General features: G+C 65.9%; 1 protein-coding gene across 1 annotated transcript in view; it reads right to left on the minus strand.

The window, feature by feature from the left end:
* Positions 1-12822: 12822 nt before the first annotated feature.
* The window catches only part of LOC144488178 (uncharacterized), a gene marked incomplete at both ends in the record, with an annotated part of 52418 nt that continues 46639 nt past the window's right edge, over positions 12823-18601 (minus strand). The window contains one exon of the mRNA XM_078206203.1: positions 12823-12918. Coding sequence (XP_078062329.1) covers positions 12823-12918 — 96 coding nt within the window. The remainder of the gene's footprint in view (positions 12919-18601) is intronic.

An 18601-nucleotide genomic window follows, 5' to 3' on the forward strand; every position in this document is an offset into this window, starting at 1 on the left:
CTCCATCCCACTCCCCTCACTCGCTCCATCCCACTCCCCTCACTCGCTCCATCCCACTCCCCTCACTCGCTCCATCCCACTCCTCTCACTCGCTCCATCCCGCTCCTCTCACTCGCTCCGTCCCACTCCCCTCGTTCGCTCCGTCCCACTCCCCTCGTTCGCTCCGTCCCACTCCCCTCGCTCGCTCCGTCCCACTCCCCTCGCTCGCTCCGTCCCACTCCCCTCGCTCGCTCCGTCCCACTCCCCTCGCTCGCTCCGTCCCACTCCCCTCGCTCGCTCCATCCCACTCCCCTCACTCACCCAATCCCACTCCCCTCACTCGCTCCGTCCCGCTCCCCTCACTCGCTCCATCCCACTCCCCTCACTCGCTCCATCCCACTCCCCTCACTCGCTCCATCCCACTCCCCTCACTCGCTCCGTTCCACTCCCCTCACTCGCTCCATCCCACTCCCCTCACTCGCTCCGTTCCACTCCCCTCGTTCGCTCCGTCCCACTCCCCTCACTCGCTCCGTCCCACTCCCCTCACTCGCTCCGTCCCACTCCCCTCGCTCGCTCCGTCCCACTCCCCTCGTTCGCTCCGTCCCACTCCCCTCGTTCGCTCCGTCCCACTCCCCTCACTCGCTCCATCCCACTCCCCTCACTCGCTCCGTCCCACTCCCCTCACTCGCTCCGTCCCACTCCCCTCGCTCGCTCCGTCCCACTCCCCTCACTCGCTCCGCCCCACTCCCCTCACTCGCCCCGTCCCACTCCCCTCACTCGCTCCGTCCCACTCCCCTCACTCGCTCCGTCCCACTCCCCTCACTCGCTCCGTCCCACTCCCCTCACTCGCTCCGTCCCACACCCCTCACTCGCTCCATCCCACTCCCCTGACTCGCTCCGTCCCACTCCCCTCGCTCGCTCCGTCCCACTCCCCTCGCTCGCTCCGTCCCACTCCCCTCGCTCGCTCCGTCCCACTCCCCTCGCTCGCTCCGTCCCACTCCCCTCACTCGCTCCATCCCACTCCCCTCACTCGCTCCATCCCACTCCCCTCACTCGCTCCATCCCACTCCCCTCACTCACTCCGTCCCACTCCCCTCACTCGCTCCATCCCACTCCCCTCACTCACTCCATCCCACTCCCCTCACTCGCTGCATCCCACTCCCCTCGCTCGCTCCGTCCCACTCCCCTCGCTCGCTCCGTCCCACTCCCCTCGCTCGCTCCGTCCCACTCCCCTGACTCACTCCGTCCCACTCCCCTGACTCGCTCCGTCCCACTCCCCTCACTCGCTCCGTCCCACTCCCCTCACTCGCTCCATCCCACTCCCCTCACTCGCTCCATCCCACTCCCCTCACTCGCTCCATCCCACTCCCCTCACTCGTTCCATCCCACTCCCCTCACTCGCTCCATCCCACTCCCCTCACTCGCTCCATCCCACTCCCCTCACTCGCTCCATCCCACTCCCCTCACTCGCTCCGTTCCACTCCCCTCACTCGCACCATCCCACTCCCCTCACTCGCTCCATCCCACTCCCCTCACTCACTCCGTCCCACTCCCCTCACTCGCTCCATCCCACTCCCCTCACTCACTCCATCCCACTCCCCTCACTCGCTGCATCCCACTCCCCTCGCTCGCTCCGTCCCACTCCCCTCGCTCGCTCCGTCCCACTCCCCTCGCTCGCTCCGTCCCACTCCCCTCACTCGCTCGGTCCCACTCCCCTCACTCGCTCCGTCCCACTCCACTAACTCGCTCCGTCCACTCCCCTCACTCACTCCGTCCCACTCCCCTCACTCACTCCGTCCCACTCCCCTCACTCACTCCGTCCCACTCCCCTGACTCGCGCCGTCCCACTCCCCTCACTCGCTCCGTCCCACTCCCCTCACTCGCTCCATCCCACTCCCCTCACTCGCTCCATCCCACTCCCCTCACTCGCTCCATCCCAATCCCCTCACTCGCTCCATCCCAATCCCCTCACTGGCTCCGTCCCAATCCCCTCACTCGCTCCATCCCACTCCCCTCACTCGCTCCATCCCACTCCCCTCACTCGCTCCATCCCACTCCCCTCACTCGCTCCATCCCACTCCCCTCACTCGCTCCATCCCACTCCCCTCACTCGCTCCATCCCACTCCCCTCACTCGCTCCATCCCACTCCCCTCACTCGCTCCATCCCACTCCCCTCACTCGCTCCATCCCACTCCCCTCACTCGCTCCGTCCCACTCCCCTCACTCGCTCCGTCCCACTCCCCTCACTCGCTCCGTCCCACTCCCCTCACTCGCTCCGTCCCACTCCCCTCACTCACTCCGTCCCACTCCCCTCACTCACTCCGTCCCACTCCCCTCACTCGCTCCGTCCCACTCCCCTCACTCGCTCCGTCCCACTCCCCTCACTCGCTCCGTCCCACTCCCCTCACTCACTCCGTCCCACTCCCCTCACTCGCTCCATCCCACTCCCCTCACTCACTCCATCCCACTCCCCTCACTCGCTGCATCCCACTCCCCTCGCTCGCTCCGTCCCACTCCCCTCGCTCGCTCCGTCCCACTCCCCTCGCTCGCTCCGTCCCACTCCCCTGACTCACTCCGTCCCACTCCCCTGACTCGCTCCGTCCCACTCCCCTCACTCGCTCCGTCCCACTCCCCTCACTCGCTCCATCCCACTCCCCTCACTCGCTCCATCCCACTCCCCTCACTCGCTCCATCCCACTCCCCTCACTCGTTCCATCCCACTCCCCTCACTCGCTCCATCCCACTCCCCTCACTCGCTCCATCCCACTCCCCTCACTCGCTCCATCCCACTCCCCTCACTCGCTCCGTTCCACTCCCCTCACTCGCACCATCCCACTCCCCTCACTCGCTCCATCCCACTCCCCTCACTCACTCCGTCCCACTCCCCTCACTCGCTCCATCCCACTCCCCTCACTCACTCCATCCCACTCCCCTCACTCGCTGCATCCCACTCCCCTCGCTCGCTCCGTCCCACTCCCCTCGCTCGCTCCGTCCCACTCCCCTCGCTCGCTCCGTCCCACTCCCCTCACTCGCTCGGTCCCACTCCCCTCACTCGCTCCGTCCCACTCCACTAACTCGCTCCGTCCACTCCCCTCACTCACTCCGTCCCACTCCCCTCACTCACTCCGTCCCACTCCCCTCACTCACTCCGTCCCACTCCCCTGACTCGCGCCGTCCCACTCCCCTCACTCGCTCCGTCCCACTCCCCTCACTCGCTCCATCCCACTCCCCTCACTCGCTCCATCCCACTCCCCTCACTCGCTCCATCCCAATCCCCTCACTCGCTCCATCCCAATCCCCTCACTGGCTCCGTCCCAATCCCCTCACTCGCTCCATCCCACTCCCCTCACTCGCTCCATCCCACTCCCCTCACTCGCTCCGTCCCACTCCCCTCACTCGCTCCGTCCCACTCCCCTCACTCGCTCCGTCCCACTCCCCTCACTCACTCCGTCCCACTCCCCTCACTCACTCCGTCCCACTCCCCTCACTCGCTCCGTCCCACTCCCCTCACTCGCTCCGTCCCACTCCCCTCACTCGCTCCGTCCCACTCCCCTCACTCACTCCGTCCCACTCCCCTCACTCGCTCCATCCCACTCCCCTCACTCACTCCATCCCACTCCCCTCACTCGCTGCATCCCACTCCCCTCGCTCGCTCCGTCCCACTCCCCTCGCTCGCTCCGTCCCACTCCCCTCGCTCGCTCCGTCCCACTCCCCTGACTCACTCCGTCCCACTCCCCTGACTCGCTCCGTCCCACTCCCCTCACTCGCTCCGTCCCACTCCCCTCACTCGCTCCATCCCACTCCCCTCACTCGCTCCATCCCACTCCCCTCACTCGCTCCATCCCACTCCCCTCACTCGTTCCATCCCACTCCCCTCACTCGCTCCATCCCACTCCCCTCACTCGCTCCATCCCACTCCCCTCACTCGCTCCATCCCACTCCCCTCACTCGCTCCGTTCCACTCCCCTCACTCGCACCATCCCACTCCCCTCACTCGCTCCATCCCACTCCCCTCACTCACTCCGTCCCACTCCCCTCACTCGCTCCATCCCACTCCCCTCACTCACTCCATCCCACTCCCCTCACTCGCTGCATCCCACTCCCCTCGCTCGCTCCGTCCCACTCCCCTCGCTCGCTCCGTCCCACTCCCCTCGCTCGCTCCGTCCCACTCCCCTCACTCGCTCGGTCCCACTCCCCTCACTCGCTCCGTCCCACTCCACTAACTCGCTCCGTCCACTCCCCTCACTCACTCCGTCCCACTCCCCTCACTCACTCCGTCCCACTCCCCTCACTCACTCCGTCCCACTCCCCTGACTCGCGCCGTCCCACTCCCCTCACTCGCTCCGTCCCACTCCCCTCACTCGCTCCATCCCACTCCCCTCACTCGCTCCATCCCACTCCCCTCACTCGCTCCATCCCAATCCCCTCACTCGCTCCATCCCAATCCCCTCACTGGCTCCGTCCCAATCCCCTCACTCGCTCCATCCCACTCCCCTCACTCGCTCCATCCCACTCCCCTCACTCGCTCCATCCCACTCCCCTCACTCGCTCCATCCCACTCCCCTCACTCGCTCCATCCCACTCCCCTCACTCGCTCCATCCCACTCCCCTCACTCGCTCCATCCCACTCCCCTCACTCGCTCCATCCCACTCCCCTCACTCGCTCCATCCCACTCCCCTCACTCGCTCCGTCCCACTCCCCTCACTCGCTCCGTCCCACTCCCCTCACTCGCTCCGTCCCACTCCCCTCACTCACTCCGTCCCACTCCCCTCACTCACTCCGTCCCACTCCCCTCACTCGCTCCGTCCCACTCCCCTCACTCGCTCCGTCCCACTCCCCTCACTCGCTCCGTCCCCACTCCCCTCACTCGCTCCGTCCCACTCCCCTCACTCGCTCCATCACACTCCCCTCACTCGCTCCATCACACTCCTCTCACTCGCTCCGTTCCACTCCCCTCACTCTTTCCATCCGACTCCCCTCACTCGCTCCATCCGACTCCCCTCACTCGCTCCATCCCACTCCCCTCACTCGCTCCATCCTACTCCCCTCACTCACTCAATCCCACTCCCCTCACTCACCCAATCCCACTCCCCTCACTCGCTCCGTCCCGCTCCCCTCACTCGCTCCATCCCACTCCCCTCACTCGCTCCATCCCACTCCCCTCACTCGCTCCATCCCACTCCCCTCACTCGCTCCATCCCACTCCCCTCACTCGCTCCGTTCCACTCCCCTCACTCGCTCCATCCCACTCCTCTCACTCGCTCCATCCCACTCCCCTCACTCGCTCCATCCCACTCCCCTCACTCGCTCCATCCACTCCCCTGACTCGCTCCATCCCACTCCTCTCACTCGCTCCATCCCGCTCCTCTCACTCGCTCCGTCCCACTCCCCTCGTTCGCTCCGTCCCACTCCCCTCGTTCGCTCCGTCCCACTCCCCTCGCTCGCTCCGTCCCACTCCCCTCGCTCGCTCCGTCCCACTCCCCTCGCTCGCTCCGTCCCACTCCCCTCGCTCGCTCCGTCCCACTCCCCTCGCTCGCTCCGTCCCACTCCCCTCGCTCGCTCCGTCCCACTCCCCTCGCTCGCTCCATCCCACTCCCCTCACTCACCCAATCCCACTCCCCTCACTCGCTCCGTCCCGCTCCCCTCACTCGCTCCGTCCCACTCCCCTGACTCACTCCGTCCCACTCCCCCGACTCGCTCCGTCCCACTCCCCTCACTCGCTCCGTCCCACTCCCCTCACTCGCTCCATCCCACTCCCCTCACTCGCTCCATCCCACTCCCCTCACTCGCTCCATCCCACTCCCCTCACTCGTTCCATCCCACTCCCCTCACTCGCTCCATCCCACTCCCCTCACTCGCTCCATCCCACTCCCCTCACTCGCTCCATCCCACTCCCCTCACTCGCTCCGTTCCACTCCCCTCACTCGCACCATCCCACTCCCCTCACTCGCTCCATCCCACTCCCCTCACTCACTCCGTCCCACTCCCCTCACTCGCTCCATCCCACTCCCCTCACTCACTCCATCCCACTCCCCTCACTCGCTGCATCCCACTCCCCTCGCTCGCTCCGTCCCACTCCCCTCGCTCGCTCCGTCCCACTCCCCTCGCTCGCTCCGTCCCACTCCCCTCGCTCGCTCCGTCCCACTCCCCTCACTCGCTCGGTCCCACTCCCCTCACTCGCTCCGTCCCACTCCACTAACTCGCTCCGTCCACTCCCCTCACTCACTCCGTCCCACTCCCCTCACTCACTCCGTCCCACTCCCCTCACTCACTCCGTCCCACTCCCCTGACTCGCGCCGTCCCACTCCCCTCACTCGCTCCGTCCCACTCCCCTCACTCGCTCCATCCCACTCCCCTCACTCGCTCCATCCCACTCCCCTCACTCGCTCCATCCCAATCCCCTCACTCGCTCCATCCCAATCCCCTCACTGGCTCCGTCCCAATCCCCTCACTCGCTCCATCCCACTCCCCTCACTCGCTCCATCCCACTCCCCTCACTCGCTCCATCCCACTCCCCTCACTCGCTCCATCCCACTCCCCTCACTCGCTCCATCCCACTCCCCTCACTCGCTCCATCCCACTCCCCTCACTCGCTCCGTCCCACTCCCCTCACTCGCTCCATCCCACTCCCCTCACTCGCTCCATCCCACTCCCCTCACTCGCTCCATCCCACTCCCCTCACTCGCTCCGTCCCACTCCCCTCACTCGCTCCGTCCCACTCCCCTCACTCGCTCCGTCCCACTCCCCTCACTCACTACGTCCCACTCCCCTCACTCGCTCCGTCCCACTCCCCTCACTCGCTCCGTCCCACTCCCCTCACTCGCTCCGTCCCACTCCCCTCACTCGCTCCGTCCCACTCCCCTCACTCGCTCCGTCCCACTCCCCTCACTCGCTCCGTCCCACTCCCCTCACTCGCTCCATCACACTCCCCTCACTCGCTCCATCACACTCCCCTCACTCGCTCCATCACACTCCTCTCACTCGCTCCGTTCCACTCCCCTCACTCTTTCCATCCGACTCCCCTCACTCGCTCCATCCGACTCCCCTCACTCGCTCCATCCCACTCCCCTCACTCGCTCCATCCCACTCCCCTCACTCACTCAATCCCACTCCCCTCACTCACCCAATCCCACTCCCCTCACTCGCTCCGTCCCGCTCCCCTCACTCGCTCCATCCCACTCCCCTCACTCGCTCCATCCCACTCCCCTCACTCGCTCCATCCCACTCCCCTCACTCGCTCCATCCCACTCCCCTCACTCGCTCCGTTCCACTCCCCTCACTCGCTCCATCCCACTCCTCTCACTCGCTCCATCCCACTCCCCTCACTCGCTCCATCCCACTCCCCTCACTCGCTCCATCCCACTCCCCTCACTCGCTCCATCCCACTCCTCTCACTCGCTCCATCCCGCTCCTCTCACTCGCTCCGTCCCACTCCCCTCGTTCGCTCCGTCCCACTCCCCTCGTTCGCTCCGTCCCACTCCCCTCGCTCGCTCCGTCCCACTCCCCTCGCTCGCTCCGTCCCACTCCCCTCGCTCGCTCCGTCCCACTCCCCTCGCTCGCTCCGTCCCACTCCCCTCGCTCGCTCCATCCCACTCCCCTCACTCACCCAATCCCACTCCCCTCACTCGCTCCGTCCCGCTCCCCTCACTCGCTCCATCCCACTCCCCTCACTCGCTCCATCCCACTCCCCTCACTCGCTCCATCCCACTCCCCTCACTCGCTCCATCCCACTCCCCTCACTCGCTCCGTTCCACTCCCCTCACTCGCTCCATCCCACTCCCCTCACTCGCTCCGTTCCACTCCCCTCGTTCGCTCCGTCCCACTCCCCTCACTCGCTCCGTCCCACTCCCCTCACTCGCTCCGTCCCACTCCCCTCGCTCGCTCCGTCCCACTCCCCTCGTTCGCTCCGTCCCACTCCCCTCACTCGCTCCATCCCACTCCCCTCACTCGCTCCGTCCCACTCCCCTCACTCGCTCCGTCCCACTCCCCTCGCTCGCTCCGTCCCACTCCCCTCACTCGCTCCGTCCCACTCCCCTCACTCGCCCCGTCCCACTCCCCTCACTCGCTCCGTCCCACTCCCCTCACTCGCTCCGTCCCACTCCCCTCACTCGCTCCGTCCCACTCCCCTCACTCGCTCCGTCCCACACCCCTCACTCGCTCCATCCCACTCCCCTGACTCGCTCCGTCCCACTCCCCTCGCTCGCTCCGTCCCACTCCCCTCGCTCGCTCCGTCCCACTCCCCTCGCTCGCTCCGTCCCACTCCCCTCGCTCGCTCCGTCCCACTCCCCTCGCTCGCTCCGTCCCACTCCCCTCGCTCGCTCCGTCCCACTCCCCTCGCTCGCTCGGTCCCACTCCCCTCACTCGCTCCGTCCCACTCCCCTCGCTCGCTCCGTCCCACTCCCCTCGCTCGCTCCGTCCCACTCCCCTCACTCGCTCCATCCCACTCCCCTCACTCGCTCGGTCCCACTCCCCTCACTCGCTCCGTCCCACTCCCCTGACTTGCTCCGTCCACTCCCCTCACTCGCCCCGTCCCACTCCCCTCACTCACTCCGTCCCACTCCCCTGACTCGCTCCGTACCACTCCCCTCACTCGCTCCATCCCACTCCCCTCACTCGCTCCATCCCACTCCCCTCACTCACTCCATCCCACTCCCCTCACTCGCTCCATCCCACTCCCCTCACTCACTCCATCCCACTCCCCTCACTCACTCCATCCCACTCCCAGCACTCGCTCCATCCCACTCCCCTCACTCGCTCCATCCCACTCCCCTCACTCGCTCCATCCCAATCCCCTCACTGGCTCCGTCCCACTCCCCTCACTCGCTCCATCCCACTCCCCTCACTCACTCCGTCCCACTCCCCTCACTCGCTCCGTCCCACTCCCCTCACTCGCTCCGTCCCACTCCCCTCACTCGCTCCGTCCCACTCCCCTCACTCACTCCGTCCCACTCCCCTCACTCACTCCGTCCCACTCCCCTCACTCGCTCCGTCCCACTCCCCTCACTCGCTCCGTTCCACTCCCCTCACTCGCTCCGTTCCACTCCCCTCACTCGCTCTATCCCACTCCCCTCACTCGCTCCATCACACTCCTCTCACTCGCTCCATCCCACTCCCCTCACTCGCTCCATCCCACTGCCCTCACTCGCTCCATCCCAATCCCCTCACTCGCTCCATCCCAATCCCCTCACTGGCTCCGTCCCAATCCCCTCACTCGCTCCATCCCACTCCCCTCACTCGCTCCATCCCACTCCCCTCACTCGCTCCATCCCACTCCCCTCACTCGCTCCATCCCACTCCCCTCACTCGCTCCATCCCACTCCCCTCACTCGCTCCATCCCACTCCCCTCACTCGCTCCATCCCACTCCCCTCACTCGCTCCATCCCACTCCCCTCACTCGCTCCATCCCACTCCCCTCACTCGCTCCATCCCACTCCCCTCACTCGCTCCGTCCCACTCCCCTCACTCGCTCCGTCCCACTCCCCTCACTCGCTCCGTCCCACTCCCCTCACTCGCTCCGTCCCACTCCCCTCACTCACTCCGTCCCACTCCCCTCACTCGCTCCGTCCCACTCCCCTCACTCGCTCCGTCCCACTCCCCTCACTCGCTCCGTCCCACTCCCCTCACTCGCTCCGTCCCACTCCCCTCACTCGCTCCATCACACTCCCCTCACTCGCTCCATCACACTCCTCTCACTCGCTCCGTTCCACTCCCCTCACTCTTTCCATCCGACTCCCCTCACTCGCTCCATCCGACTCCCCTCACTCGCTCCATCCCACTCCCCTCACTCGCTCCATCCCACTCCCCTCACTCACTCAATCCCACTCCCCTCACTCACCCAATCCCACTCCCCTCACTCGCTCCGTCCCGCTCCCCTCACTCGCTCCATCCCACTCCCCTCACTCGCTCCATCCCACTCCCCTCACTCGCTCCATCCCACTCCCCTCACTCGCTCCATCCCACTCCCCTCACTCGCTCCGTTCCACTCCCCTCACTCGCTCCATCCCACTCCTCTCACTCGCTCCATCCCACTCCCCTCACTCGCTCCATCCCACTCCCCTCACTCGCTCCATCCCACTCCCCTCACTCGCTCCATCCCACTCCTCTCACTCGCTCCATCCCGCTCCTCTCACTCGCTCCGTCCCACTCCCCTCGTTCGCTCCGTCCCACTCCCCTCGTTCGCTCCGTCCCACTCCCCTCGCTCGCTCCGTCCCACTCCCCTCGCTCGCTCCGTCCCACTCCCCTCGCTCGCTCCGTCCCACTCCCCTCGCTCGCTCCGTCCCACTCCCCTCGCTCGCTCCGTCCCACTCCCCTCGCTCGCTCCGTCCCACTCCCCTCGCTCGCTCCATCCCACTCCCCTCACTCACCCAATCCCACTCCCCTCACTCGCTCCGTCCCGCTCCCCTCACTCGCTCCATCCCACTCCCCTCACTCGCTCCATCCCACTCCCCTCACTCGCTCCATCCCACTCCCCTCACTCGCTCCGTTCCACTCCCCTCACTCGCTCCGTCCCACTCCCCTCACTCGCTCCGTTCCACTCCCCTCGTTCGCTCCGTCCCACTCCCCTCACTCGCTCCGTCCCACTCCCCTCACTCGCTCCGTCCCACTCCCCTCGCTCGCTCCGTCCCACTCCCCTCGCTCGCTCCGTCCCACTCCCCTCGTTCGCTCCGTCCCACTCCCCTCACTCGCTCCATCCCACTCCCCTCACTCGCTCCGTCCCACTCCCCTCGCTCGCTCCGTCCCACTCCCCTCGCTCGCTCCGTCCCACTCCCCTCGCTCGCTCCGTCCCACTCCCCTCGCTCGCTCCGTCCCACTCCCCTCACTCGCTCCGTCCCACTCCCCTCACTCGCCCCGTCCCACTCCCCTCACTCGCTCCGTCCCACTCCCCTCACTCGCTCCGTCCCACTCCCCTCACTCGCTCCGTCCCACTCCCCTCACTCGCTCCGTCCCACACCCCTCACTCGCTCCATCCCACTCCCCTGACTCGCTCCGTCCCACTCCCCTCGATCGCTCCGTCCCACTCCCCTCGCTCGCTCCGTCCCACTCCCCTCGCTCGCTCCGTCCCACTCCCCTCGCTCGCTCCGTCCCACTCCCAGCACTCGCTCCATCCCACTCCCCTCACTCGCTCCATCCCACTCCCCTCGCTCGCTCCATCCCAATCCCCTCACTGGCTCCGTCCCACTCCCCTCACTCGCTCCATCCCACTCCCCTCACTCACTCCATCCCACTCCCCTCACTCACTCCGTCCCACTCCCCTGACTCGCTCCGTCCCACTCCCCTGACTCGCTCCGTCCCACTCCCCTCACTCGCTCCGTCCCACTCCCCTCACTCACTCCGTCCCACTCCCCTCACTCACTCCGTCCCACTCCCCTCACTCGCTCCGTTCCACTCCCCTCACTCGCTCCGTTCCACTCCCCTCACTCGCTCTATCCCACTCCCCTCACTCGCTCCATCACACTCCTCTCACTCGCTCCATCACACTCCCCTCACTCGCTCCATCCCACTCCCCTCACTCGCTCCATCCCACTCCCCTCACTCACTCAACCACTCCCCCTCACTCACTCAATCCCACTCCCCTCACTCGCTCCGTCCCGCTCCCCTTACTCGCTCCATCCCACTCCCCTCACTCGCTCCATCCCACTCCCCTCACTCGCTCCATCCCACTCCCCTCACTCGCTCCATCCCACTCCCCTCACTCGCTCCATCCCACTCCCCTCACTCGCTCCATCCCACTCCGCTCACTCGCTCCATCCCACTCCCCTCGCTCGCTCCATCCCACTCCCCTCACTCGCTCCATCCGACTCCCCTCACTCGCTCCATCCGACTCCCCTCACTCGCTCCATCCCACTCCCCTCACTCGCTCCATCCCACTCCCCTCACTCACTCAAACCCACTCCCCTCACTCACTCAAACCCACTCCCCTCACTCACTCAATCCTACTCCCCTCACTCGCTCCGTCCCGCTCCCCTCACTCGCTCCATCCCACTCCCCTCACTCGCTCCATCCCACTCCCCTCACTCGCTCCATCCCACTCCCCTCACTCGCTCCATCCCACTCCGCTCACTCGCTCCCTCACACTCCCCTCACTCGTTCCATCCCACTCCCCTCACTCGCTCCATCCCACTCCCCTCACTCTCTCCGTCCCACTCCCCTCACTCGCTCCATCCCACTCCCCTCACTCGCTCCATCCCACTCCCCTCACTCGCTCCATCCCACTCCTCTCACTCGCTCCATCCCACTCCTCTCACTCGCTCCATCCCACTCCCCTCACTCGCTCCATCCCACTCCCCTCACTCGCTCCGTACCACTCCCCTCACTCGCTCCATCCCACTCCCCTCACTCGCACCATCCCACTCCCCTCACTCGCTCCGTTCCACTCCCCTCACTCGCTCCGTTCCACTCCCCTCACTCGCTCCATCCCACTCCCCTCACTCGCTCCATCCCACTCCCCTCACTCGCTCCATCCCACTCCCCTCACTCGCTCCATCCCACTCCCCTCACTCGCTCCATCCCACTCCCCTCACTCACTCCATCCCACTCCCCTCACTCACTCCATCCCACTCCCCTCACTCACTCCATCCCACTCCCAGCACTCGCTCCATCCCACTCCCCTCACTCGCTCCATCCCTTACTGGCTCCGTCCCACTCCCCTCACTCGCTCCATCCCACTCCCCTCACTCACTCCATCCCACTCCCCTCACTCACTCCTTCCCACCCCCTCACTCACTCCACCCCACTCCCCTCCCTCCCAATCCCAATCCCCTCACTGCCTAAATTCCAGCCTTTCAGTTATTAATCGGAAATTAAATGTCGAATCCAGGTAAACTAGCAGCAGATTGATACCTGAGGTTGGAGATTCTGTCGGGATTGGGGAACCGGAGTCAGTGGATTCCGGCTGGGATTTATCATCGGCTCCCAGAGTTGGAGCTGTCCCTGGATCTGTGACAAGGGAGGAGATATGGGAGATCACAGAGCAGAAATCATCTCAATCCTTCATCTGTTTGTAACGGAAATTCAGACCAATTTACACTTCCCAATTTATTCCACCCGGAATCAGTCAGTGCCCAGAAACTGTGTCACAACGAGACATTAAATCACACTGCACTCTGCACGCAGCACACTAACTCCTGTGACTGCATCCCACTGCCCTCGCTCCCTCAATCCCACTCCCCTCGCTCCCTCAATCCCACTGCCCTCGCTCCCTCAATCCCACTGCCCTCGCTCCCTCAATCCCACTGCCCTCGCTCCCTCAATCCCACTGCCCTCGCTCCCTCAATCCCACTCCCCTCGCTCCCCCAATCCCACTGCCCTCGCTCCCTCAATCCCACTGCCCTCGCTCCCTCAATCCCACTGCCCTCGCTCCCTCAATCCCACTGCCCTCACTCCCTCAATCCCACTCCCCTCGCTCCCTCAATCCCACTGCCCTCGCTCCCTCAATCCCACTGCCCTCACTCCCTCAATCCCACTGCCCTCGCTCCCTCAATCCCACTGCCCTCGCTCCCTCAATCCCACTGCCCTCACTCCCTCAATCCCACTGCCCTCACTCCCTCAATCCCACTGCCGTCGCTCCCTCAATCCCACTGCCCTCGCTCCCTCAATCCCACTCCCCTCACTCCACTCCCCTCACTCCCTCAATCCCACTCCCCTCGCTCCCTCAATCCCACTCCCATCGCTCCCTCAATCCCACTCCCCTCGCTCCCTCAATCCCACTCCCCTCGCTCCCTCAATCCCACTGCTCTCGCTCCCTCAATACAACTGCCCTCGCTCCCTCAATCCCACTCCCCTCGCTCCCTCAATCCCACTGCCCTCGCTCCCTCAATCCCACTCCCCTCGCTCCCTCAATCCCACTCCCCTCGCTCCCTCAATCCCACTGCCCTCGCTCCCTCAATCACACTCCCCTCGCTCCCTCAATCCCACTGCCCTCGCTCCCTCAATCCCACTGCCCTCGCTCCCTCAATCCCACTGCCCTCGCTCCCTCAATCCCACTGCCCTCGCTCCCTCAATCCCACTGCCCTCGCTCCCTCAATCCCACTGCCCTCGCTCCCTCAATCCCACTCCCCTCGCTCCCTCAATCCCACTCCCCTCGCTCCCTCAATCCCACTCCCCTCGCTCCCTCAATCACACTCCCCTCGCTCCCTCAATCCCACTCCCCTCGCTCCCTCAATCCCACTGCCCTCGCTCCCTCAATCCCACTGCCCTCGCTCCCTCAATCCCACTCCCCTCGCTCCCTCAATCCCACTCCCCTCGCTCCCTCAATCCCACTCCCCTCGCTCCCTCAATCCCACTGCTCTCGCTCCCTCAATCCCACTGCCCTCACTCCCTCAATCCCACTCGCCTCGCTCCCTCAATCCCACTCGCCTCGCTCCCTCAATCCCACTCCCCTCGCTCCCTCAATCCCACTCCCCTCGTTCCCTCAATCCCACTCCCCTCGCTCTCTCAATCCCACTCCCCTCGCTCCCTCAATCCCACTCCCCTCACCCCCTCAATCCCACTCCCCTCTCTCCCTCAATCCCACTCCCCTCGATCCCTCAATCCCACTCCCCTCGCTCCCTCATTCCCACTCCCCTCGCTCCCTCAATCCCACTCCCCTCGCTCCCTCAATCCCACTCCCCTCGCTCCCTCAATCCCACTCCCCTCACTCCCTCAATCGAACTCCCCTCACTCCCTCAATCCCACTCCCCTCGCTCCCTCAATCCCACTCCCCTCGCTCCCTCAATCCCACACCCCTCACTCCATCAATCCCACTCCGGTCGCTCCCTGAATCCCACAACCCTCACTCCCTCAATCCCACTCCCCTCATTCCCTCCATCCCCATCCCCTCGCTCCCTCAGTCCCACTCCCCTCGCTCCCTCAATCCCACTCCCCTCGCTCCCTCAATCCCATTCCCCTCGCTCCCTCAATCCCACGCCCCTCGCTCCCTCAATCCCACGCCCCTCGCTCCCTCAATCCCACTCCCCTCGCTCCCTCAATCCCATACCCCTCGCTCCCTCAATCCCACTCCCCTCGCTCCCTCAATCCCACTCCCCTCGCTCCCTCAATCCCACTACCCTCGCTCCCTCAATCCCACTCCCCTCGCTCCCTCAATCCCACTCCCCTAGCTTCCTCAATACCACTCCCCTCGCTCCCACAATCCCACTCCCCTCGCTCCCACAATCCCACTACCCTCGCTCCCACAATCCCACTACCCTCGCTCCCTCAATCCCACTCCCCTCGCTCCCTCAATCCCACACCCGTCACTCCCTCAATCCCACTCCCCTCACTCACTCCATCCCACTCCCCTCACTCCCTCAATCCCCCTCCCCTCGCTCCCTCAATTCCCCTCGCTCCCTCAATCCCCTTCCCCTTGTTCCCTCAATCCCACTCCCGTCGCTCCCTCAATCCCACTCCCCTCACTCGCTCCGTCCCACTCCCCTCACTCGCTCCGTCCCTCTCCCCTCAGTCGCTCCGTCCCTCTCCACTCAGTCGCTCCATCCCACTCCCCTCACTCGCTCCATCCCACTCCCCTCACTCGCTCCATCCCACTCCCCTCACTCGCTCCATCCCACTCCCCTCACTCGCTCCATCCCACTCCCCTCACTCGCTCCATCCCACTCCCCTAACTCGCTCGATCCCACTCCCCTCACTCGCTCCATCCCACTCCCCTCACTCGCTCCATCCCACTCCCCTCACTCGCTCCATCCCACTCCCCTCACTCGCTCCATCCCACTCCCCTCACTCGCTCCATCCCACTCCCCTCACTCGCTCCATCCCACTCCCCTCACTCGCTCCATCCCATTCCCCTCACTCGCTCCATCCCACTCCCCTCACTCGCTCCATCCCACTCCCCTCACTCGCTCCATCCCACTCCCCTCACTCGCTCGGTTCCACTCCCCTCACTCGCACCATCCCACTCCCCTCACTCGCTCCATCCCACTCCCCTCACTCACTCCGTCCCACTCCCCTCACTCGCTCCATCCCACTCCCCTCACTCGCTCCATCCCACTCCCCTCACTCGCTCCATCCCACTCCCCTCACTCGCTGCATCCCACTCCCCTCACTCGCTCCGTCCCACTCCCCTCGCTCGCTCCGTCCCACTCCCCTCGCTCGCTCCGTCCCACTCCCCTCACTCGCTCGGTCCCACTCCCCTCACTCGCTCCGTCCCACTCCACTGACTCGCTCCGTCCACTCCCCTCACTCACTCCGTCCCACTCCCCCCACTCACTCCGTCCCACTCCCCTCACTCACTCCGTCTCACTCCCCTGACTCGCGCCGTCCCACTCCCCTCACTCGCTCCGTCCCACTCCCCTCACTCGCTCCGTCCCACTCCCCTCACTCGCTCCGTCCCACTCCCCTCACACGCTCCGTCCCAATCCCCTCACTCGCTCCGTCCCAATCCCCTCACTCGCTCCGTCCCAATCCCCTCACTCGCTCCATCCCACTCCCCTCACTCGCTCCATCCCACTCCCCTCACTCGCTCCATCCCACTCCCCTCACTCGCTCCATCCCACTCCCCTCACTCGCTCCATCCCACTCCCCTCACTCGCTCCATCCCACTCCCCTCACTCGCTCCATCCCACTCCCCTCACTCGCTCCATCCCACTCCCCTCACTCGCTCCATCCCACTCCCCTCACTCGCTCCATCCCACTCCCCTCACTCGCTCCATCCCACTCCCCTCACTCGCTCCATCCCACTCCCCTCACTCGCTCCATCCCACTCCTCACTCGCTCCATCCCACTCCTCTCACTCGCTCCATCCCACTCCCCTTACTCGCTCCATCCCACTCCCCTCACTCGCTCCGTCCCACTCCCCTCACTCGCTCCATCCCACTCCCCTCACTCGCTCCATCCCACTCCCCTCACTCCATCCCACTCCCCTCACTCGCTCCATCCCACTCCCCTCACTCGCTCCATCCCACTCCCCTCACTCGCTCCATCCCACTCCCCTCACTCGCTCCATCCCACTCCCCTCACTCGCTCCATCCCACTCCCCTCACTCGCTCCATCCCACTCCCCTCACTCACTCCATCCCACTCCCCTCACTCGCTCCGTCCCACTCCCCTCACTCGCTCCATCCCACTCCCCTCACTCGCTCCATCCCACTCCCCTCACTCCCTCCATCCCACTCCCCTCACTCCCTCCATCCCACTCCCCTCACTCGCTCCGTCCCACTCCCCTCACTCGCTCCGTCCCACTCCCCTCACTCGCTCCATCCCACTCCCCTCACTCGCTCCATCCCACTCCCCTCACTCGCTCCATCCCACTCCCCTCACTCGCTCCGTCCCACTCCCCTCACTCGCTCCGTCCCACTCCCCTCACTCGCTCCATCCCACTCCCCTCACTCGCTCCATCCCACTCCCCTCACTCGCTCCGTCCCACTCCCCTCACTCGCTCCGTCCCACTCCCCTCACTCGCTCCATCCCACTCCCCTCACTCGCTCCGTCCCACTCCCCTCACTCGCTCCGTCCCACTCCCCTCACTCGCTCCGTCCCACTCCCCTCACTCGCTCCGTCCCACTCCCCTCACTCGCTCCGTCCCACTCCCCTCACTCGCTCCGTCCCACTCCCCTCACTCGCTCCATCACACTCCCCTCACTCGCTCCATCACACTCCCCTCACTCGCTCCATCCCACTCCCCTCACTCGCTCCATCCCACTCCGCTCACTCGCTCCATCACACTCCCCTCACTCGCTCCATCCCACTCCCCTCACTCGCTCCATCCCACTCCCCTCACTCGCTCCATCCCACTCCCCTCACTCGCTCCGTTCCACTCCCCTCACTCGCTCCGTTCCACTCCCCTCACTCGCTCCGTTCCACTCCCCTCACTCGCTCCATCCCACTCCCCTCACTCGCTCCGTTCCACTCCCCTCACTCGCTCCATCCCACTCCCCTCACTCGCTCCATCCCACTCCCCTCACTCGCTCCATCCCACTCCCCTCGCTCGCTCCATCCCACTCCCCTCACTCGCTCCATCCCACTCCCCTCACTCGCTCCATCCCACTCCCCTCACTCGCTCCATCCCACTCCCCTCACTCGCTCCGTCCCACTCCCCTCACTCGCTCCGTCCCACTCCCCTCACTCGCTCCGTCCCACTCCCCTCACTCGCTCCGTCCCACTCCCCTCACTCGCTCCGTCCCACTCCCCTCACTCACTCCGTCCCACTCCCCTCACTCACTCCGTCCCACTCCCCTCACTCACTCCGTCCCACTCCCCTCACTCGCTCCGTCCCACTCCCCTCACTCGCTCCGTCCCACTCCCCTCACTCGCTCCATCCGACTCCCCTCACTCGCTCCATCCGACTCCCCTCACTCGCTCCATCCCACTCCCCTCACTCGCTCCATCCCACTCCCCTCACTCACTCAATCCCACTCCCCTCACTCACCCAATCCCACTCCCCTCACTCACTCCGTCCCGCTCCCCTCACTCGCTCCATCCCACTCCCCTCACTCGCTCCATCCCACTCCCCTCACTCGCTCCATCCCACTCCCCTCACTCGCTCCATCCCACTCCCCTCACTCGCTCCGTTCCACTGCCCTCACTCGCTCCATCCCACTCCCCTCACTCGCTCCGTTCCACTCCCCTCACTCGCTCCATCCCACTCCCCTCACTCGCTCCGTTCCACTCCCCTCACTCGCTCCATCCCACTC

This window comes from Mustelus asterias, unplaced genomic scaffold (genome assembly GCF_964213995.1).
Source record: "Mustelus asterias unplaced genomic scaffold, sMusAst1.hap1.1 HAP1_SCAFFOLD_1354, whole genome shotgun sequence".
NCBI lineage: Eukaryota > Metazoa > Chordata > Chondrichthyes > Carcharhiniformes > Triakidae > Mustelus > Mustelus asterias.